The following is a 23,889-nucleotide window of genomic DNA, read 5'->3' as shown; positions in this document are numbered from 1 at the left end:
ATTCTGCAGGAGTTCCCTGACTTTCCCTGTTAGTGTATAATACCAAGTAGAACTAGTAGAAAAGGTATTTCATCTACTAAATGATACCTAATCATAGGAGACTTGGATGGTAATGTTAGAAAATAACATGAGCATTTTCATATCATTAAAATCAACTTATTGGTCATTGCTATATTACTTACAGTGTTGGTTTCTGAATGCTAACTGTTGCCAACCCTACCAGCTACTAAAAAACAGACAGACAATCTGTAAGGCATCAGGTAATGTTTTATTTCACAAGTTGTCAGGATCTTATTTATACACTGAGATATACAGAGATAATTTTCTGTCAGAACAACAGACATATTTCACATCAGTTATTAATCATCTGTAACAAGCTCACTTCCTTCCAAACTGGGGCAAAGGTGGTGGTACCTTGATGTCTTGACCTTTTTCCAGCTTCTTCTCACAGTCAATCAGATAATTGACCCCATCAACAACTATTTGGACAAGCTCCACCTTAGATAGGAAAAAATACCCAAATTATTTAGGTTACATTGTTATGTGAGGAGAGTCCTGCCAACAGAGCTAGCAGCTCCAAATAATGCATATCTAAGTAGAGCCATGGCTCCCATTTGCCCATATGTCAGGATATCTGTGCTGGAGGAATGCTGCCTACACACTTCCCAGCATACTCGGACCATTACCCAGAAGGCATATCTTTCACAGTTTTAATGCCTCCATCCATCCACCTCTGCTAGGGTGCTGCACCTTCCCCCACTCCCTTGATGGAAAATTTCTATAGAATTCAATCGAAAATGATAGCCCATCTATAGACTTTTTGAACCAGCCTATAGATAGAATGTAATAAGGAACAATAGCCCTTCTGTAGAATGCTATAGGATGAACCAGAAAACCTATGGGAAGACTGTTATTCTCTATTACATATTACAGGTTTTCACTGGACCCTTATTACAGACTTGTTGGTTTCATCCCTATCAAGTTCTATAGGATTCTTTTGTGAGAGTCTTCACCTCTACTCAGCCTCACAAGAGAAAAATATTAAGCCCAAGATACACTTAAAAATAAAGGATAGAATGTAGATGTCATGGATTTGCAAAATCATTAGACTGTTCTTTCAGTATCATCAACTATTAATGTGAGCAAAATGGCTGCTGGGCTGTTGTCTTGTGGGTGTAGTAATGAAACATCTTTCAAATTCAGAATGGAAAGGAGTGTTTCACACTTCCTCTTATCAGCTGTCAGGATAGGACCAGACTACTTTACAGTCATCCTTTTATTCCATGATTTCAGAATGGAAAGCCCTTGCAGTTGCCAATGAGCTGTTCTGATGCTACCACAACAAGTGACTAACTGCTCTTATGCAGAAAACAACTCCCATTGACTCTAAAGGGAGTTTTGCCTTTATAGCAACTGTAATATCAAGCCCTTCATCCACATTTCTCTAGCAATAGGCCTGATTCTAAACTCATACTGGTTTTACAACAGGAATAACTCCATTGAATTCAGTGGAGTTACTCCTGAGTCACACTGGTGTAAGTGGGATCAGAATCAGACCCAGTGTCTTATCCCAAAAGCAGCAGCAGAAACTCCAATTCCATACAGTAAGCAACAGATGCGTTTGTATAATCTCTTTAAAAACTATTAAAGAATAATAATAATAATAAAAAAAGACAAGATGAAGCTGAGAGAGGAGAGTTTTACCAAACCCTGTGGCATGATAGCACCAGCTCCCCTGGTGTTACGAACTTTAGAGTAGGTAGTAAACTATGTAACTGATTTTAAAAAAAATCTTCATGAACTGGTTCATTAGCAACCTTTAATAACTGGTTTGTTAAAACTGATTACCCAAGCTAAATCCCAATGTCTCTTCATTGGGACAATAATGGATTTTGAAGGGATTTGTTTTTTACTATAAAGCATTTCAGTGGCTTAGCAGTTTGTTTTATTGTCTTTACAGACCAGCTGTGTAGGGAAATCAGAGGTCTGATTTTGCAGCTGTGAGGATGAAAAGAATTTTGTATTAAGTTTGCATTGACCAGTAACTGAAACAAACAAAACCCAAACAACTTTATGTTGCGCCATTGGGGACATAATTTAGTTCTGCAAACTGGTTTATTACATAATGAAATCTATTTTATTATGTACTGAAAAATATATATTCTATAATAAAACATTTCTGTCCTCTTGTGTGTGTTTGCCTTGTCTTATTTACATTGAAAGCTCTTCAGGGTAGAAATAGGTCTGAGCTATAGGCTTCATCTTTCAAATCCTTACTCACATGATTAGTCCTTACTCACACATAGCCTCATTGACCAGTTGAAATCTTCACATGAATAAGGGATTATAGGCTTAAATCATATGTTTTTAAAACTCTGTGTAAATGAACAATGCAATATAAATATTTGTATTAATAACTTAGCAAAAACACACAAACATTTCAGAATGTTATATAGTTCATGATGACATGCCGTTTCTCAAACAACACAATGTATCATACAGTTTTTCTACCTCCTTACACATATATGTATAGCATCTTGTAATATGCTTTTCATTCTTGTATACTTAGACCTTTTTCATGGTCTTGTATATTTTGATTGACTTAGGGGTCAGTGATGCAAACACTTACACATGTGAGTAACTTGACTTTGTGTGAATCCTAGCTGGTGTAAATGGTCATAGCTCCATTGAAGTAAATGGTTCCACTGAAGTTAATTGACTCCCGTGAGACTATGACCATTTGCACAAGCTGAGGATCTGCCTCATTGAGTTTAAAACTAGAAAAATCATATTACCTCTGATCGGCCCATGCGATCCAGGTTGGAGATATCGTACACATCTGCCACAGCTGCTGTGTCCACACCACCAGTGCCACGTTTCTGCAGCCTCAGATTCTCCAGAATCTTTGAAAACCTGGGATCCTAGCACAAGAGACATTTTGCAGGCTTTTTGGATATACTGGTATTATATATTGTATTGACTCCTGGAAATACTGTTATCAGTTACTTCAATAGTTTCTCCAGAAAGACTTGCAGGGATGGATATTTTCCTATGCCTTAGGTATATGGGCTGCCTGAGTGGATGTTGGTTGAACAGATTCATTCACATAAATACAGTAATATGATGGATAAAAATATGCACAATTTGTCACAGATTGTCCCTGAGACCTCATAGTTACACATAATATTAAGTGCATTAACACTGTGAATTATCCTTTTTTCATTTGTTCCCTTTGAGTCAGGTGAAGAGCTGATTTACATCACAGCCCTTTTAATAGCTTACGTACCTTGCTGAGTTTTGGAAGTTTAACATGGACTCCTGCACGTAATCCTGTTCCCAGGTTGGAAGGACAGGTCAGAACATATCCTAAGCGTTCATTCCACATGAACTCCCAGCCCCGTTCTTTAATTAACCGTTCAACCTGCAGGTAAAAAACAACAACAGAAAAAACTGCTGCATACAAATGTCTCATCTTATGACAATGTTGCTGACATCTGAAATACTTGCTGCCTTTCATGAATTTGAATATTAAACCCACAGTGCCAATTTCTGCCCTCAGTTATACCCACAAAAATCCACTGATGTCAATGGAATTGCATAGGTGTAAGTGAAGGTAGAATTTGGCCCATTAAGTATATAAAACACACAAAATTATGTGCAAATGAAACTATGATTAAGATATAAATCTTTGCATGTATCCAGCACCTTTCATCCAGTGTCCTCAGTGAACTTTATAAACATTCTCCTCTCACATACACGGTGTTGTCATCTTATGATTTTATTGCAAATCTTGTGATATTTGATATTTTTCTTAAAGCCTAAATTATGGAGTCAGGTAATTACACAAGAATCTCAGCTTTCATTTGAAATCAAAGTAAGTTTCTAGCTTTTGTGATTGTGGAGAAGAGCTGTAAATCATGAACCCTAAAGGCTCAAACACCTGAGTGCAAATAAAAGGACCCCAAATTTATTCATGATTTTCAAGCCCTGACACTTGAATTTTGAATCCTTGAGTTTGACAGTACTGCTAACACTAGTGCAAATCACGAGTAACTCCATTGAATACAATGCAGTTTCAGTGTAATTCTGATGTGAGAGGAGAATCAGGCCCATTGATTATTCAAGGCTCACCAAATCCCTGGAAGGTAACTAAGTATCCTTGTTTTGCAGATGAGTTAACTGACATACAGAGGGGTTAAAGGACTTCCCCAAGGTCACATAGGGAGTCTATAACAACACCAGGACTGCTGGTAAGAGACTAGTCTTTATTTCCTGGCTTCAGTCATATGCCATGTGTCAGAGTTACAAAAAGTTCATGCCTGTGTCAAATGACAGGGGTTCATAGCCGCTAACTCTAGGAGTTATAATTACAGAGTCAAACGTAGAGCTGGGAATAAAATCCAGGAGCCATGACTCCTAGTCCCTGGCTCTAAGCATTGCATTGCACTATCTCCTTGTACAACATGTACAGTGTCGTAAATGCCTCTGAGAAGAACATGGACCAGATACTGGGGACCACACAGTTCTAGAGAAGAGGAGGGGCATAAAGGCATCTGTAAGTCACTTTTGTGTTGGCTTGATCCTCTATGTTTCAAGCCAGTCCCCAGTACATCAATTGGTAATAGCCCCCAAGTGGGAGTTGCACCATCTACGGATCAGCTGGAATGCAGCAGTGTTCTGGAATATCCTGTCCCCTTGGCCACACCCCTAGCATGCACTTTATACCCTTGCTGCAAGGGGTAGGGTGGAATCCTGACCTGCTCAGTTAAGGCAGCTTTGATGGCCCTTTCTCACGGTCAGAGCAGCGCAATGGGCTACATCAGGGACCAGATCCATCCTACAGTCCTAGCTGGATTGCCTAGCTCAACTGGATGTAGGTTATGTTATAACCTTCACAGCATTTTAACATGGATTTTTTTCTTCATATTTATATGTTTTTGATAAACTTGAAATAAAAAGCCTACATAGATTAATCCCAAGCCCAGTGCCTAAGGTTGCAACTTTTGTATTTAAAAAGACTTTGCTGACCTAAAAATCACAGATTTTGGTGTGTAATTTTAAACCAACACATATCATCTTTCCTTATGTCAGAATTTTAAAGAATTTAAAAAATCCAATCTATTTTCTATTTTTGGCTGTTTGTTTTCCTTTATGCATTTCTCTCATCAAATGAATGAAATCCGTTTCATTTTTCTACCAATAAATTTCATTTTCAGGTTCTCAGTGCTACAGGTTGGGTGAAAAAACACTGCAAGGCGCTGCATATTTGTTTATAAGTAAATATTGCCTTTGAAATTAGAAAAAGAGAAAAATTTCAGTTGGTTTTAGATTTTGTAAAACTTCTGGTACTGTTAGGGTTTAATTGTCCCTACATTGTGGCTAACAATATGACAACACTGTGTCTTTACTTCCTTGGTACTGTTGCTTTTCAAGGGGGGTATAATTTGGATTGATTTTTTAAAATTTTGTTGCTAAAAATAGTGAAAGGGAATTCAGTATTAACCATATCAAGGAGTGGTGACACTACTCTAATTGCTAACAAACAGGAATAATAAAAATGAAAACTCAAACTGGCTGAGTTGTTACCTCTTTTAAACCATGGCAAAATCTTTCAAACACCCTTTTCATATTGCCACCTTTTTCCATGGAAATCACTCTGGTATGGTCTTCTTCATTAATCCAGATAAGAAATGTTTTGTCATGGTTATGCCTATTTGAGAGAAGAAAATGGTGTCTTTAAAGAATGGGATAAGCCTTCAGAAATAATTCTCATCATTCTCAGTTTAATTTCAATTCCTTCCTTTCCTAGCTCGTAATCTTTCATGATTGTGCACAGGACAAGTGCTGCAAGATAATATCAGAGTGACGGGGCTAAGAATAAGAGCTATTGAGGCCTTTTTCAATTTCATTCCCCTATCCACCGGTAACATAATCCTTCAGGTTCCTTAGGTCACAATGACAGCAGCACTCTTTATTGATTACATTGGTGTTGTATTGATGCTGCACTAGAAAGTACACTTTGTCTTCTAACAAGAACATATCAATAGGAACACAGCTAGGGGAACTAGGAACTGGAGAAGCAGAGTTCTGCATCTTTAATCATTGAGGAAGTTATTCGCTGATTTTAGAGCTTTCTGAAGTGAGAAAATCTGATGTTTACATGCTACCTGGGGCCTGGCAACCTGACCCTATTTAACTGTATTCTCTTCTAAATCAAATCCTTGTTGCTTTTATATCACTTGGTAACACACGACTGGCACATAAATCAAATTATGCACTGGGAGACGGCAGCTAAGTGTTGCTTCAAGACACTACATTAATCAAAGATGCTGACTTGTCTTTCAAGATAAAGTGCCTGGAGACAAGGTATCCACTTTTGCTTCAAATTGATAAGTCATGGTCATGCTTTTAAAGTGACAAGTAGGAACTGGGATCACTGTTTGCTTTTCTCTACTTTCTCTGCCTTTGGATTAGTCTTCCTGAATAGGTTGAGACTTGTTCATACAAACAGTCTGAATAATACATCAGGAGAAAAGCACAGTAGGTCTAGGATTTAAAGCCCATAGAGGGACTGACTTTCAGCCTGGCTTTAGCTGGGCCTCCTTTTTTGTACTTGAAATTTGCTGATGCAAATAATTGCAGGTGCAAATGTGTCCTGACAGTTATTTGTGGGTGGAATTAGACATACTTAAATATCCAAGTACCTGCTTTGCAGTCACCATCTGGCATTTAGGATGGGATTTTCAAAAGGGATCAGTGTTGGCCTAACTGAATTAAATCCCACTGAATTAAATGGAAGTTGTATCATTGACCATAAGGAGAGTAGTGAGGCCAATGTTGAGTGCTTTTGAAAATCCCACCCATAAGGTGAAATCCTGACCCCACTGAAGTCAATGAGAGTTTTGCCATTGACTCCGGTGGGGCCAGGATTTCATTCTGAGGCTAAATTGTCCTAACATATAACCCACAATTATTTGTATCTACAAATTGTGATGCAACAAGAGAGACCAAGTTTTAAAATTCCGGCTCATCGTGTCACTTTCCAGTTACAGCAAGTTATATTTCATATGCAATATAAATTATATTTCACATGCAAAATGTGCAAACACAGATCTGGTTTATTCAGGTGATGCATTGGGGCTACATGCATTATTTGCACATGTTCTGTTCAGTTCATAAAATCTATGCACGTTATCCTTATAATTCTTCTAGTAAAACTTGTTTAAGATTTTGTTCTGGGCACCAGGAGCCTAATCCAAAGCCCATTGAAATTGAAAACTCCTGTGGGATTCAGGTGGACTTTGGATGTCCATTTTATCTGATCACTGTATTCTTCCTTACATAAAGTTGGTTTGGCCATATTCACAATAAATGCTGCAGATGCTGTCAAGCATCAGCTACTCTGTCCCACAATTTTTTCTTGACACAATTTACAAAAACGTTTGGAGTGGAGCAATATATGCAAAGGTTTTTCCACACAAAGCTCTGCCTCACTAAAAGCGTATGAATTGCATCTTCCAACAAATTCCAAGAAATGATGGGTATTGGTGTGTTCATTAAGTAGCAAAATATATAATGATAAAAAATGGAAATGTAACACTCCTTCAGTTTATTCTGCATGTGTGAAGGAATTCTTAAGCACAGTTCTGATAGAAAAAATATTACATCAGCAACAAAGTGAGGGGAAAGACACAACGTTGATGTCACATACCTATGATTTAAGATAGCTCATTCATGTTTTTTAGCTTACATTTATAACTCGTCTTTTATGATCATTTGCTGGCCCTTTTTTGTGCCAAATTTTTATTTATAAAAAAGAAAACAGAAACTAAAAGCCTAAAGCAATAGTCTTATTTATAGTCCCTTGTGTTGTGGCTGATGATCATGACTGTTGCATTAATGGAAAGGTTTGCTTATTGTATTGTTTATTTATTTCTATATTTCCTTGAACAATTAATAAAGAAAAATGTTAGCTAAGTATGCAGTCAGTATCAGGGAATGGCAGCTGCAGTGTTAGGACAAGCAAGGAGAGACGTAATAAAATCACTTGCACATGATACAAACTTCCACACTTCAAATGCCATACCAGATTCCTCTGGCATCAGGCCAGTCACGTGCCATCCCAGCACATGTTAGCAAAGGGGACACTGGCTTATCAAAGAGGAAATGGTCCTGAAAGCCAAAATGTGAGAGAGAGAGAGAGAGAGAGAGAGAGAGAAGCAACTGAATTCAGGGAAGTAATGCTGTTTTGAACATTTAACACTGCCAAGAAAGTCACTGGTATAAAAATAAGTTGCATAAAGCTGAAGTTCCTTGACTGCAGGTAGAAAGCATTTTACTCAGATGTGTTTCTGGAGACGGAGGCTTGGTGGCGACCAGTTCTCAGTGCTGCTAATTTTTGGCTAGGTGTGATAAAGGAGAGTTGTCCGGCTGTGCTAGCAGAAGGCCAGGAAACACTGGATGTGGTTTAATTAGGCCACGACATTATTCTTAAATGTCTGGGAGTACCTGGCAGATAAATGTGCACAGTGCGGGTATTTTCATAATCATTTCAACATATATCCGGGGGCTTCTGCCAGCCCTCCCCTTTACCCATCCTGGTCCCCAGCCAACCTGCTGCTGGGACCTCGCCAAATGTGGGTTAAGGTGGGCTATAAAGGGGTTGGCTCGTGGCTGTACCAGTCATGGGAGTCCTGAAACCCCCCCGTTTTTGCTCCTTTAAAGAATACCTCTGTTAACTCCTTATCAGTCCATTTTATCTGATCACTGTATTCCTTCCTTACAGAGTACCTGCCCCATGTTTACATGATGTGTAACTCCTGTTTCATGTTTGCCCAACTAAGCACCCCCAAACCACACTTCACCTTGGCCAATCTGGTAGGGAGGGGAAATTTCCTTCCCAGCCCCCCAAGAAAGGAGCAATTAGTACAATGCCCATAGCGGATCCTGACAAAACTCGACATTTCACCACTTCCATGGGTAGGAGGGTGGGTGCTGCTCCACCTGGTCCAGGTAAAAGAGGGCTTTTCCTGCACTGGAATGGACCTATATTTCCCCCCCTCTCTTCCAGTCCCCTGGGTGGGGGTGGGGGGGGGGGTTGGTCAGCATCTCCACACTGATCTAGTCTGCAGTAGAAAGTCACTCCTTGGCTGTCTAGGCCTTAAAAGAGCACACACCTTTTCCAAGAAGCCAGACAATGGCTCTTACTACTTAATGTGAGGTCAGTCTCCTGGGAATGCAGGGTGGGTATCACCACAAAAAATAGAGAAGACATCCCACAGGGAGTTAAAATCATAGGACCACAAGGGTCATCTAGTGTAACCCCCTGCCAAGATGGAGGATTTGATGTGTCTAAACAATGATTTTTTTGGTGGTCTCAGAGTGCAGCTACCAACTCTCATTGATGGCCGCTCTGACAAAGCCGTCTCTCTGTCTCTGCCCTCCACAGCCCTTCACCGAGAGCCCGCCTTGGGGAAGGTGGGTTAGGAACTTACCAGCTACCTGTGGAGTCTCAAGTTCCCCATGCCCCGGCTGGGTGGGAGCAGGGGAGTGCCCTGGCAACCAAACACAGCCACCTCCACTGTCGAGCCAGTTCTGGCACTGTGCATAGCAGCCCCATGTGTCTCCAGAGGCACTGTCCAGAGCCCCCAAGGAGGCTACGCGGTTCAGGGCACCGATCACTGCTGGTGCCGCCAGAGCAAACACCAAGGTGGTGCATCTTGCTGCCCTTGATAACAGCTATTCAGGAGCAATGGCTGGGCGCTGCAAGGAGGTACAGATGCTTTGCCCCCCCCCCCAATCTCCACCCATGCTTTGGTGGCTCCCATGGCCATAAAAAAATCTGCTGATGGCCGCATTTGAGAAATGAAGGTCTAAACCATCCAAGACACATGACTATCCAGCCTCCTTTTGAAAACCTGGAAGGAGCTTCCATAACCTCCCTAGGCAGTCTGTTCCATTGTCCTATGGTTTTTACAGTTAGGAAGTTGTTCCTGAGATTTAATCTCAATCTGCTATGATGGAGTTTGAACCCATTGCCTCTTGTCCTGCCCTCGGTGGCAAGAGAGAACAATTTTCTCCATCTTTTTAATGGCAGCCTTTCAAGTATCTGAAGACCGCTGTCATGTCCTCTAAACATACCCAGTTCCTTCAGCCTTTGATCATCTTTGTCTCTCGCCTTTGGATCCTTCTCAGTTTCTCCAGAGCCTTTCTATACATTGGTGACCAAAATTGGATACAGTACTCCAGCTGAGGCCTGATCAGCACCGTGTTAATGTACATTACTGCAAACCATAATGTACAGAGAGTTTTCAGAGTGGGGGCCTAAGGATGGCAAAATGTCTAGTGCCAACCCTGCAAATAAGATATCTCGAGCGTATTGTTTTCACAATTTCTTTTGAGTAGGCTATCATGCGAGAAATTAAAATAGTGTGTGGCTTGGTACCTTTTGGTACCACCAATTCATTCTTTTTCTCAAAGGGAGATTCTATTTCTGCTTGAACACCTGTAGCAGTAGGCAGCACAGTTTGTGATGTATCATGCCGAAAGACCTAATCTCATTCAACTGATTCTTCTCACTGACCTGTTTCCCCCCACCCCCCGCAAATAAGTATTTGATTTTTCACATTTGTGCTGGAAGGTTATGAACAAGGGGGTGTATTTAGCTCTCATTGCCTCAATGACCATCGTGTCAATTTTTTTCATTTTAAATGACTTATCTAGGGTCTGATGCAGGGTGAGGAGGGAGGATGTCCAGTATAAATAAGATGATGTAGACAGGATAGTAAGCTTTACTCTTTTCTCCATTTTGGATTTTAGGCTCCTGTACCTGTTGGACCCCCGCTGGTGCTAGCATGGAGCATTGAACTAAAAGTGAACTAAAAGTGAACCCAGGAAGGTGCAGGGTCCATCTGTTTATCTTACATTGCAGGAGCAAGGCCTTAGTATATTCATGGCCTTAGTACAGTCATTTCTTGATCATACACATTACATGAATGATGAAACTGCATTTCCATTAGACCAGAAGAACTCTACACTTCTACTCCTGTTGTGTTTCCCCTTCTCTCTCCTAGTGCAACCTGTACCCAGTACCAGTTTCGCCTGTAGGTACCAGCAGACAGATGGAACGAGCATGAATCAGTTATGGATGAAATGCTTTTCTCTACCACCATTCCCTTCTATGCTTAAGTTAGCGGAAGAACTGATCCTTCCCCATGGAGCTGCTGAACAGAAGAAATCAGTTTAGCTTGCAGCAGGGGAAATGTAGGTGGATATTAGCAAAAACTTTCTAACTATATAGTTGAACAGTGGAACAGGTTACCTAGGGAGGTTGAATCCCTGTTATTGGAAGTTTTTAAGAATGGTTAGACAAACACCTCTCAGGGATGGTCTAGGGATACTTAACCCTGCCACAGCACAGAGAGATAAACTAGATAACCTCTTGAGGTCCCTTCCAGCCCTATATTTCTATGGTTCTATGAAATAAACTCTTAACGCAGTCTTTTGGTTTTGTGCTGATTTAACAGTTCCTTTGGACTGAATCTGAATGTGATACCAAGTAGCAGCATTAATGATATTACAATACTTTAACATAATTTTGGTTATTATTTTATGGACTAATGTTCTTTAAATACAGCTGATAGGATATAATCATTGTTTGGGGCTTGCAAAAATGCATATTTAGGGACTTCAAAATATTAATGATTATCTTGTGGATTTTTAAGATCGTTTACCCAATACATTTTTATTGTCTGTTATGCCAGTAATGCACTTGCAAACCTTTATATCTCAAATCATCTGAATACAGCAATGTGTTGATATGACAAAAATCCATGACCAAAATCTTTATGCTTCCTCCATACAAATCCTTAAATCACATGTTTTAGTGATTGCAGGTGGGGCTTATGTTGCCTGCATGGTGTTTGTTCCTATCACAGTTCAAGAAAATAGGACTGGTAGACATTTTGTAAACAAACAAATCACACTAAAAAAATACTGATTCTGTGTGACTGATTTCTGCCCCAAACTGGAAACTGACTCACAAGGTCCCAGATTTCAGCTACCGATTGACCAAGGTGGTGACTGTAGCCCTAGTTATATAATTTTAATTTGGTTCAAAAAATCATTTTTGGAATAAAACCCATGTGTGTAAAGTTTTAGCCCAAGCCAATATTTTAGCCAAAACAATTGGGATTTAGAATAGAAATTCACACTGACCATTAACTACAGGAATACAGTTATAATTAAGTATCTTCATTACATAAGCAGGAAAGTATGCATGAGAGAAAAAGACAGGAATAAAAATAAATGTGATTAAATGATATACATTAATGAAAATCTTCTAAGTCTCCAGACTGGAGTCTGTACTTACATCAATAAGCTGCTGTTGATCCTTCTCAGACATATTGGTCAGGCTATAATACTTTCCAGCAAGGTCTCCTTTCAGCCCAGCCAAAGCAGTGACCACAACATTTTCTACTTCTCTTCTCTCTGCCCTGGAGCAGGCAGGGGGAAGGCTGAGACCCCGGATACTGCGACCAGTACGTACACGTGATGATAGGACATAGCGCTCATCAAACTGACCTTGGGTAATCTAATGAAAGAAATGGGGGGAGGGATAGCTCAGTGGTTCGAGCATTGGCCTGCTAAACCCAGGCTTATGAGCTCAATCCTTGAGGGGGCCATTTAGGGATCTCAGGCAAAAAAAAAAAAATAGTTGGGGATTGGTCCTGCTTTGACCAGGGGGTTGGATTAGATGACCTTCTGAGGTCCCTTCCAACCCTGATATGCTATGATTCTGTGAAAATCTACACATTGTATCCCATTTTACATATAGTAATTTTAAAATTTGCCTTTCTACATAAAGAATGTCCCTTTATATGTTCTCTTCAGCCAAATGATTACAACTAATCTTGGGTACTCAGAAATGCAACAGACAGGTGCATCAGGGTGTCAGGTTCTAGCACTATGCATGGAGATCCCGAGTGATTTTGCTGATTCACTGTGGCAAATAGATCAGGTGGGCCCTCTTAACTCCAACCCAGACATATCACATTGTTTCAATAGCTCCCTGAAAGACAGAGAAGTAGGGACAAGGGCAGAAGTTGCTTAGAAACAGTCACACCCAAGATGATGCTTATATTTGTTGTTAATTAAGACAACAATAAAGGAAATCCCAAGGAAGTGGGTAAGTTGAGATCATATATAGTGTGCGCGTGCGCTCTGGGCTCCATCCTGCAAAGTACCTCTGATCCTGTTCCAGCAAAACACTTAAGTACATGCTTAACTTAAGTAAGAATAGTCCCATAGTGCTTTGCTAGATTGGGGTCAAACAGGGGCGGCTCCAGGCACCAACGCACCAAGCGCATGCCTGGGGCGGCAAGCCGCGGGGGGCGGCCTGCCTTTTGCCGTGAGGGCAGCAGTCAGGATGCCTTTGGCGGCATGCCTGCAGGAGGTCCGCCAGTCCCACGGCTTCGGCGGCAATTCGGCAGCAGGTACGCCGTGCTTGGGGCGGCAAAATACATAGAGCCGCCCCTGGGGTCAAAGTGGCAGTCAGACACTACAGTGGTAAGTGTAGTATAAAAACCTATATAGAACCAAATAGAGGTGCTCAGCACCATGCAGCCTTCTGTTAGGGACAGGGGGGAATGTGACCTGCTTACATGTGTTCTCAGGGTGGCACTGAACACTGTATGCACAGAGAAAAATGGAAGAGGTCCCAAAATGATTGGTGGAACAGCAGAAAAAACAGCAGAGTTCAGCTCAACAGGTCTCTTTGCAAATTATGAAGGAGCAATAACAACAGCATCAGGAAAACAGTTCCAGGAAGACATTTAAAGTCACCTCTGCCCATGCCCAAAGTGTGTGTGGCGGGGAGAGGAATACATATCAGCTCCTGACCAAAATCCTCAAAACTGACTCCTATTTACCAAAGCACATAAAACCACTTCCCATGACTCTTTGGGTGCCAAAAGCCATAATTGTCCCCTACCCAGCCACCATATCTCTAGTTCTAAAATTCATTTACTCTGGCCAGTACTAAAAATCTTTAGCACATTGAAATTTTAAAATTTGGGATCAGCCTAAAAATAAATTGGATTTAAGATTTAAATAAATAATAGAAGGGATACTGTTCTGCCTGGACATTAAGGAAGGGGAGGATCACATAATTTAAATCTAATGTACCACCTAGGACACAGGGCCTTGCATAAGAGTACAGGGGACAGAATCAGACATCACTTAACCTAGTCTCTTTCTTTTCTAGATGTGCCACGTTGTATATAAAAAGTTGCTTGGGAAGGGGGAATAAAGCATTGATAAGTTCAGCCATTGTGACATCACAGTTCTGTTATCCCTAAGTTTATTTTCTTTGGAGATTGGAACATTTTTTGAACTATGAAATACAATATAATGTCATGATAGGAAGCTGAAGGATTAAGGATTCAAAATTTGATCCTACCTTGGATGCATCCAGATCGGTGTGATGCTTCATTACATATGGATCATAGCCATTGTGTCTCACTTTAATAACTGGGTCAAAAATCTCAGCAAATACCTATGGAGTTAAAGATGTATTAATCCAGCATTGAGTATTTTTAACACCATTTTCCTTACCTCTTGTAATCATGGTTACACAGCGTGGATCTCTGTCCCATTGCAGTGGCTGGACTACAGACAGGTTGAGTCTGCTACAGCTGGTGTGCTGACAAGAAAGCGTCTTTTAGCTCAGCCAGGAGATGCTCATGCTTTGTGATCCAGAGTCCCCAGTCATGCTGATCCTTCTAGGGATGTGTGTTACACTCTCATATAACATCTCATAATTGTATACTTACGTTTCTTCTTGATTCTAACTGCTCTGATAGCCAGCTTGAGATTTTGGAGCAAAAGAGCTCTCCAGAGATCATCAGAGGATACATGGGGCCTGATTCTCCTTTCTATTAAACTAGAATAAATCAGAACTCTCCTGAAGTCAGCAGAATTCTGCTAGTCTAAAACTGGTGTAATCAGGCTCTCACTTATTATTATTTGTTTGTATTTCAATAGCACCTAGTAGTTCCAGTGAAGACTGGAGTCTGAAACAACATAGTATGTCTGTGTAAGAGATAATCTCTGCTTCAAAGAGTTTACAATTTAAATAAAGTCAGACAAAGGGTGCATGGTGAAACTGAGGCACAGAGTGATTTTCACAGCAGGTCTGTGGCAGAGCCAGGAATAGAACCCAGGTGTCCTGAGACCCAGTCCAATCCAGGGCCCTATCCATTAGACTCCAATATCCTCTCTAACTTGTAGTTCTTTGATAGAATATTCACCTTATATCAAAACAGTAGGTGAATGAAATCAGCAGTTTAACGGGGGAGGGAGAGGGGAAGGACTTAGGGAGGGGGGCTAGTATAGGAATGTTGGGAAAAGAGGAGAGAAATAATGGTCAATAGACTTGGCTCCCACCTTCCCCCGAGAATTCTAAGGCTGATAATACCTGAGCATAGAGCTCTAAGGTGGTTAACTTTAGCTGCAATTATTTTCTCCTCCCCTGCCCCACCTCCTCTGAGTAGAGAATTAGAGCTCTGTTGTATTTTTTAGTTTGGCTGGATGGAATGAAGTGATTTTTGGATAATGTTTGGTCTGATGTGTATGCATCCTGATGACTGAGCACTGAAGACGATATGTACACTTTCCACAGAGGAGGCTCAGTCACAGCTCCAAGCCCAATGAAACAGAGTCAGCTGCATCATAACCCCATCCTTAGCAGCCCAGTATTTGGGATGTTGGCTGATACTATTAAGAGAACGAATAATACAAATTCCAGCATAATATAGGCAGGGACCCATTGACTGTAGTGTTAACTATCTGGAAAGGCGTTATAACAATCAGCCATTTTTTTCCAGGTCTCAGGCTTCTTATTTCAGAATTAAAATAGCCTAATCCTATGTTTCTATCTTTGGTATGTGTCATGCCTCTAAAGCCCTAGTGTCTATCTGCCAAGCATCCCACATATTTCAGAAGAAAATTTCTTCTCACTTCTACCATGTTTGGTTTTTTTACAATATAATTTCTACATCATTTCAGTTTGGTGACATGTTTCCACAGTCTTGCCACAAACTGAATTTAACAGCAGGAGGGAGTGTAGCTATTGCAAGCAAATAAAATATTGTTCCTGTGAGCCCACACTTCATTACCCTTGATAACATTATAGATGGCTCTTTTAATGATGTTTCCTGTTCATTGTACCTCCTGTTGAGAAAACACCAGTATTACCCATATGGTTTGTGGTTTATACACACTCTGGTGTGCGATTTACCTTAAAAGTGAACTTCTCATGAAAGATCTGTGCTGTACTAACAAGCTCTCATGAAGTATAATGTACAAACTAAACATTACAGTGTAATAAAAATGTTTCACCTCATAAGACTCTTCATCACCAGCGACCATGCCCACAGTTTTAATGAAAGGATGGCCAGGATTGTCAACGCCAGTTTGGATACACTGGTCCAGGGTATACCCATTTGGAGTCATCTTATCCCTTAGTTTAGCATATATTGCTGGCGAGAGACATTCAGCCATGCAGTTGTTATGTTTGCGGAGATCAGGATAGTCTGCACTGAGGGGTGAAAAAGACAAATGCATTTAATATGGTAACAAACAGTAATTCCTGGTTCTTTTTGCCAGGTTACGAACACATCAGAAGGAGAGGGGACAGAAAGAGTTCTTACTTGGTCTGCTTGTTTCCCTCTCTTAAACTAAAGTTGTGTCATCCTACCTCGCATTGATGGATATTATTCTCTGCAGTAGATCAGGAAGCTTGAGGTAAATAGCAGAGAGTTTAAAAGCACGCCTGGTGCTTGGTATATGCATGGCATTAAAATTTAGAAAGGAAACAAAAGCATACAAGCTCTTATCAACACCCCCCACAGTCTGCACTGGCTGCCAGTTACATTAGCAGTACATAAAGATTTTTACAATGGAAGTGGGAAGCACTGGCACAGATAGGAGGAACATGAACAATGTTCGGAATTCATTTGGTTGTGCTTTTGATAAAACTTGAGGTACAAGTAAAGTTAGTGGACCAGATCCCCATCTAGTGTAAATCAGTGTCACTCTGTGGACATCTGTGGAGCTATTCTGATTTATACCTGCAGAAAATCTAACCCTATTATAATAATTAAAACAACTCAGAACTATCTTATTATTTAAAGAAAGCTGTATAGTATTATAATCCATCAGTAAAGAAATCTTCAGCTCGTAGCATGTGAAGTGACAGGGCCGTAACCAGGGCAGGGTGAGCTGGGCGGCTGCCCAGGGCACAAAGCCACAGGGGCGGGGAAATGGGGCGGAAAAATGAAGTGGAAAAAAAGGTAGCGGGTGCAAATATGCTTACTCACCCTGGATGCAAAAATGCCCTAGTTACGGCTCTGTGAAGATGTTGCTAAGTCCTTTGATAAAGCATTGGTAATGCTTTTAAAGGGGTCAGATTGTGATATCTTTACCCTGGTTTAGTAGCACCTGGCTCTAACAGGAATCTCAGCAACCTCAGTGGGCCTATTTGTGGAATATGGTACTATTCACTATGAATAAGGGGATCAGAAACTGGCCCATATTGTCATTTTTCAAAAATAGGGCCAAAGTCAAGCTAGTACAAGTCCAGTGAAGTCAACTTAGTCCTATCAGGGCTGTATTTAGCTTCTATGCTCCGTCAATCAGTTTATAGCTGCTGTGGGAATATTTCAGGCAGAGCAGTTGTGTCTCTTCCATGTATTTACCATGGCCAACACCTTATCATTTGTACATAAAAATATAAAAAACTTCCCTTCAGTAGAGTCTACACTGATAGTTGGCTCCTAGGAATTAGATGACTGATAAGTTAATGAGAACCATCCTGAACCTTTGCCTGAAATGTGAACCAAAACTGAACTTTATTTGAGGTTTGACAATCTTTGTGTGTGTGGTTTTGTTTTTTTACATTTTCATCCATGTCTGCACTTCCTGATTTTGAAGGCTATTGTTCATGCTATTTTGAATCTATCTAAAACCAGGGTTACTAGTGAGAGATCCTGTTCTCAGATTTTGAATTTACAAGGATCTTCCCATCCTCAGCTCCTCCTTTCCCACATGCATAGGTGCCACATTTGGGACATGATGACTTATGCAGCTGCTCTGCAGTTTGTTGGGGGACAATTCCTTCTCTCTTAGTCCCCCAGTGAGCTTCAGCAGCTACTTGGGCTGGGTGCTCAGTGGAAGGTTTAACCCAAATGACTTACCTTGGAGGAAAGAGTTTTTGTCTTTCATGAGATCCTGCTCTCACATTCTGATGATTCAATAGGTATCCGGTGGTTAAGGCCCCTGTGCTAACTGTTGCAAAGAGCACAGCTGTTCTGCGGCCAGCCAGGAGACGAGAAAACGTGCTAGTCATTCTTCTTCTATGTTAAGGCTTCTAGAAGGCAAAATAACCCTATATGAAACCATACTTGATGGCTATTTGAACTTAAAGTTCAAATATGCTGAACATGTCAAATAAACACTCACTCTCACAACTGGAACACACAGTAATTCAATAAAAAAGGCAATTATTAATTATTATTATTATTATTTATGTGTATTGCAGTAGTGCCTAGAGGAAGGATTGGTAGCATTCACTCTATTTCTGTACATAAACCTTTGATAGACTTGAAAAATCATTGGATCTGTTCAGTGCAATATTGAACACAACATTCTAAACCCAACCCTCTCTCTCATATGCATATTAACTGTTTTGAGGCTTTTAGGGTGAAAATTCAATTCTTTAGCTTGCTTCATAGCAGTAATATAGTTACATGGAGATATCTGTTCATGACACATGGGAAGGTTATAATGTTAAAGTTAGACATAGCAGACAAAACACTGCAAATAATGTGTAACTGAAAATGAGATTGAAATATCAAGGAGGTTTAGATTCTGTTTGAAATATTATTAAATATTATTATCATTTATGTAACACTACATGAATGGAGCTTTATAGTCTCTTGTGATGGATAAATGATACACAATATAAGACAGGCATTGCCTGTAACCAGTACCTTAGTGACGCACCAAAAAGAGGTGCCTATATTTGGGGGGGGAGGGGAAATGTTAAAGCCTGACCCTGCAATCCCTTACTCAGATAAATATTCCCACAGAAATCAATGGGACTACTCAGGGAAATGACAATTACCCAAATAAGTACTGTGAGGGCCTGCACACTGGGTCAGTAATGCTGATTTCAAAACACAACAGGATGCCAGAAGCAATTGAGTTAAAATCACTTCTCCCAAAATCATTTACAACTAGTCAGAAAAGTTTTTTTGACAAGGACAGACATTGATCTGATAAAATCCACAAACATCCTTCATGGTTTTATTTAAACACTGCCAAATAAATCTCCCAAATCTCCTGGCTGGATCCTTGGCCCCATTACGGCTGCTTTGCACTGCACTGGTGGTATAAAGCAACCTTAAACTTGACTTAACAGCCCAGCTGGTGAGTCCCTTGAGGCTGTTCTAACTGAAACGGGGATCAAAGGAAATCATAGATCACCTAAATCTCCCTATCCCCACATGTTCTAAGCCAAGCACAGCTGAGCCAGATCCAAGGACTGGGGCTTCTGTCATTACTTTTAGTGATAGCTGCACAGGAAACTTTTGATAGACTTCAATCCACCATATGTTCATGAGAAGTGAAAGTATAGACATATAGAAAATAACTCCACATGATAGCCATATTCTCTGCAAAGACCACGGGCTATAAATGCCTAGTAAATAATTATATAAATCTGAAGTAACCAGTGAGCTGTGATCTGATAAGTCTTTTATCCTATAAAGGATACAACTGGGAATTTTTCTCACTCTCACCTCTCTCTCATTTGATCTCCAAACAGTTATTTACAGAGATTATTTATTCATGGAGGTACATGGGGAATTGCAAGAAATAAAGCAGACTTGTAAGTGATGCTTAAATTTCTCTTATCCTGTGATTTTGTGAGTTACCTTGAGTTTTGTAAAAATAGTCCTGTGGATAAACTAGGATAAAATGAATCCCAATTACTTAAATGGCTCACAGATCACATCCTTCATACCAACCTCCTTAAGACACCTCAGAAGGTTTCTGTATTTACACAACAAATTCTCACTTCTGCATAAGGATATTTTTAAACAGTCCAGTAAAAATTGTGCTTCTTCTCCACCTGATATCCTCATTAAAACACACAGCTTCAAGAAAAGGAGCCTGATTCTCATTTTCATTTTCACTGATCTGACAGTGTAAAGGAGCCTTAAAGTGAGTGCGAGTGTAAGTTTCGCCCACTTCCAGGTCCCCGTGCACTGCAGGAGTGGTCTGGCATAGCCTCGGTGTAAATGAGAATCAGGCCCAAGAGGGTTTAATTAATCTCAAAATATTTTTAGGAGCTCACACAGAGTCTGTTATTACTAATTGTGTCTCAAAGTGCTCAGAGCTGTACAGATACAGTACCAGAGTGCTGGCAATCTACAAGGCAGATAGAGAACATGGCATGTGCTAGGGAACTCAGAAAAGGGAAATAACTTGGATATTATTTTTGAATGGATTTGATTTGTTTTGTTGTGATTGTGGGCCTCAGAGAAGGTTGGAGAGTGAAATTCAGGCCTAGCAAAACTCCCACCGACTTACATGAGGACAGGATTTCACCCCAAGAGTTTAGGTGGATGGGGGTCTGACAAATCTGGCTTGGAAGGGTGTTCCATAGCTATGGAGCAGGTTGTAAGAAAACATGAAGTTAGGAGTGGAAGGACAATAATTGCTCATAAATCTTCCCAGTGTGCAATCCTTCAGTTGCCCTTTTCAGTGTTCTCTAGGATATATTTCTTCTGTTTAATCATTCCTTAATCCTTTTTTATTTCAGGGATTTAAAGAGGTTAGCAAGACACCTCAGAACATTTCATATCTGTTCAGTGAAAACAATGCTTTCATTTCTGAGCACCACCCTGAAGCCCTGGGGTTAATCAGATCATGGTCAAGCATCTCACTTCCCTTTCCATTCATGTCTAATGATGATTGTGACCTTGTATGTTTGCCATTTCATTGGGTTTGAATTATTTTGGTAGATTTCCATGCCTTTGTGTTGTGTTTGAGTTTGCATGATTCTTGCATATTTCTTTACAGGTTTGAAGGCAGATTTGTCTTATGTCCTGTGTCTAGATCAAATAGTTTGATATCAACTTTCCAATATTCTATACTGATGCACATTAGGCAGTACCAAAGGGCATTTTAAAACTAATAAAAGTCTTAGCTGTCTCCTCTACTTCCTGAGTACACACATGATATAAAATAGGGTTTTGTCACTTAGAAGGAGAGAAACTCTGATATATTGATTGAAAGAAGATTCAATATTTTCTTCGTTGCTCAATGGTAAAAATTTGTCCAAAAGCAGAGTACTGGGAAAAGACCGCATTTAAAGAGCATCATTTTGACATGATCAGCCATAAGGAACTGATTCTGATGATCTTCGATTACCCTGAAACCGTGCCATAGAAAATGTTACAGAATGCACATTATTTAAACTATTAAAAATATATATTGATTAAGAAAATGCCCATGTGTCAGAACTTTCCCTGTTGGCTTGATCCCTCAACTGTTACTCACATGAGTAATTTTTCAATGGTCCCACTAAAGTCAAAGAGTTAATTTGCATGAGTATGCTTTGCAGGACCGGTCCTTAATACATGTCGGAAGGGAAAAAATCTTGTCATTGGTGGAGTGTTTTATCATAAATTATAATTAAATATGCAGTTTATGATACAATGGGATTTTTCCTACTCCTTTCTGTCCTCATCATTCTGCATGTGGCCCTATGCCTTAGTTACAAGCACACCATCCAGACTCTGCATTGAATATGGAAATATTAATTTCCTCGTGGGCTTTTCTGTGGAACTCATGATTGTTGTATCTAAATAACTCACAAGCAATGAATTTATTTTCATAACAGCCTTGTGAGCGAGGGCACTATTAATATCCCCATTTTACAGATATTGTCAGTGTCTCTTCTCTTCACTGGTGAGCAGGCAGATGGCTCACACCCAGAGCCCTGTCCTAGAAACTAAAAGCCTGATCCAAAGCCCACTGAACTCAATGGGAGTATTTCTGCTGATTCCAAGTGGTATTGAATCAGGCATTTAAAGCACACCGAAGTCATCTCCTAACCTGGGGACTGAGAGTTGTCACTTCGCCAAGGGACAAATACATTCGGTGCATTTGATCAGACTGGAGGATTGATGTGCCTTGTATGTGTAGAGCATAGAAGGAGACACAATAATATAATTTTAGTCCTTCAGGAATAACCAGGGTATTGTCTGTGCTGGCTACAGGATATTCCGCCAGTAACAGGTAATGGTAATGACATTAGGCAGGCCATCATATTTAGCTATCTCATATGATTTCTGCTGGCAAGGATGCACTATGTTGATAGCTGTTTTCACATTCCATCAATTCCTTATATTAATAGGATGTGACACATAAGTCCTATGCTTTGTTCCAGCAGCAATTGATTGACTGTATATTTTTTCACCTTGAAGCCCTTTCCACAGATGTAGCATGCACAACAAATAATAACACCACTCCATTAAGAAGGTCACTATTCGCAGTACTATGACATTACTAACATGTTGTGGTTTATATCTGCAAACCAATCACAATGTGTTCTATAGCTGAACTGCTCAGTAATAATGACCATATGTAATTAAATTTAACATGTGTGTGTGAGAGTGGAAAAATACCAGACACCCGCCACTGTAACATTTAACTTCAAGAAAGGGAACTACACAAAAATAAGGAAGCTAGTTAAATGGAAATTAAAAGGAACTGTCAGAAGAGTGAAATGCCTGCAAGCTGCATGGAAACTGTCTAAAAACACCATAATAGAGGCTCAAACTAAAAGTATCCCCCAAATTAAAAAAAAATAGTAAGAGGATCAAAAAAAAAATACTACCATGGCTAAACAACAGAATAAACAAGGCAGTTAGAGACAGAAAGGCATCCTGTAAAAATTGGAAGTCAAATCCTAGTGAGAAAAATAGAAAGGAGCATAAACTCTGGCATGTCAAGTGTAAAAGTATATTAGGCAGACCAAAAAAGAATTTAAAGATTAAGTAGCAAAAGACACAAAAACTAACAGCAATTTTTTTAAAGTACATCAGAAGCAGGAAGCCTGCCAAACAATCACTGGGGCCACTGGATTATCAAGGTGCTAAAGGAGCACTCATGGCAGAAAGACCATTGCAGAGAAGCTAAATGAATTCTTTGAATTGGGCTTTACTACAGAGAATGCAAGGGAGATTCCCACACTGCGCCATTCTTTTTGGGTGACAAATCTGAGGAACTATCCCAGACTGAGGTGTCAATAGAGGAAGTTTGGAACAAACTGATAAATTAAACAGTAATAAGTCACTAGGACCAGATGGTATTCACCCAAGAGTTCTGAAGAAACTCAGATATGAAATTGCAGAACTACTAACTGTGGTATGTAACCTATTGTTTAAATCAGCTTCTGTACCACATGATTGGATGATAGCTAATGTGACACCACTTTTTTTAAAAAGGCTCCAGAGGTGATCCTGGCAATTACAGGATAAGTTAGGTAAGCCTAACTTCAGTACGAGGCAGATTGATTGAAAACTATAGTAAAGAAGAGAATTATCAGACACATAGATGAACATGATTTGTTGGGGAAGACGACTGTTGTAAAGGGAAATTGTGCCTCACCAATCTATTAGAATTCTTTAAGGGGGTCAAGAAACATGTAGGTAGGGTGATCCAGTGGATATAGAGTACTTGGACTTTCAGAAAGCCTTTGACAAGGTCTCTCACGAAAGGCTCTTAAACAAAATAAGCAATCATGGTTATGAATCAGTA

At 40.1% G+C, this 23,889-nt stretch overlaps 1 protein-coding gene across 1 annotated transcript; it reads right to left on the bottom strand.

Moving 5' to 3' along the window:
* Positions 1-378: 378 nt before the first annotated feature.
* Positions 379-18,406, bottom strand: CKMT2 (creatine kinase, mitochondrial 2). Its single transcript, XM_065406189.1, has 9 exons — positions 18,255-18,406; positions 16,399-16,597; positions 14,459-14,554; positions 12,371-12,592; positions 8,087-8,172; positions 5,587-5,710; positions 3,287-3,421; positions 2,796-2,921; positions 379-498 (listed from the first exon to the last, which is right to left on the bottom strand). Exons 1-9 carry the CDS (start codon positions 18,404-18,406, stop codon positions 379-381), a joined length of 1,260 nt encoding a protein of 419 aa, XP_065262261.1.
* Positions 18,407-23,889: the final 5,483 nt, after the last annotated feature.

Source organism: Emys orbicularis, chromosome 6 (assembly GCF_028017835.1).
Source record: "Emys orbicularis isolate rEmyOrb1 chromosome 6, rEmyOrb1.hap1, whole genome shotgun sequence".
NCBI classification, from domain to species: Eukaryota; Metazoa; Chordata; order Testudines; family Emydidae; genus Emys; species Emys orbicularis.
The sequence above is the reverse complement of the archived record's forward strand: the minus strand, read 5'-3'. Positions and strand labels throughout refer to the sequence as shown.

Bases quoted from the DNA above. Each gene is read 5' to 3' on its own strand.
- CKMT2 (XM_065406189.1), bottom strand. From the start codon at position 18,406: ATGACTAGCACGTTTTCTCGTCTCCTGGCTGGCCGCAGAACAGCTGTG. The intron at 3,422-5,586 runs GTAACAACTCAG...TTTTACCTGCAG, and splicing joins TTTGCCATGGTTTAAAAGAG to GTTGAACGGTTAATTAAAGA. The intron at 2,922-3,286 runs GTACGTAAGCTA...CTCTTGTGCTAG, and splicing joins AACTTCCAAAACTCAGCAAG to GATCCCAGGTTTTCAAAGAT.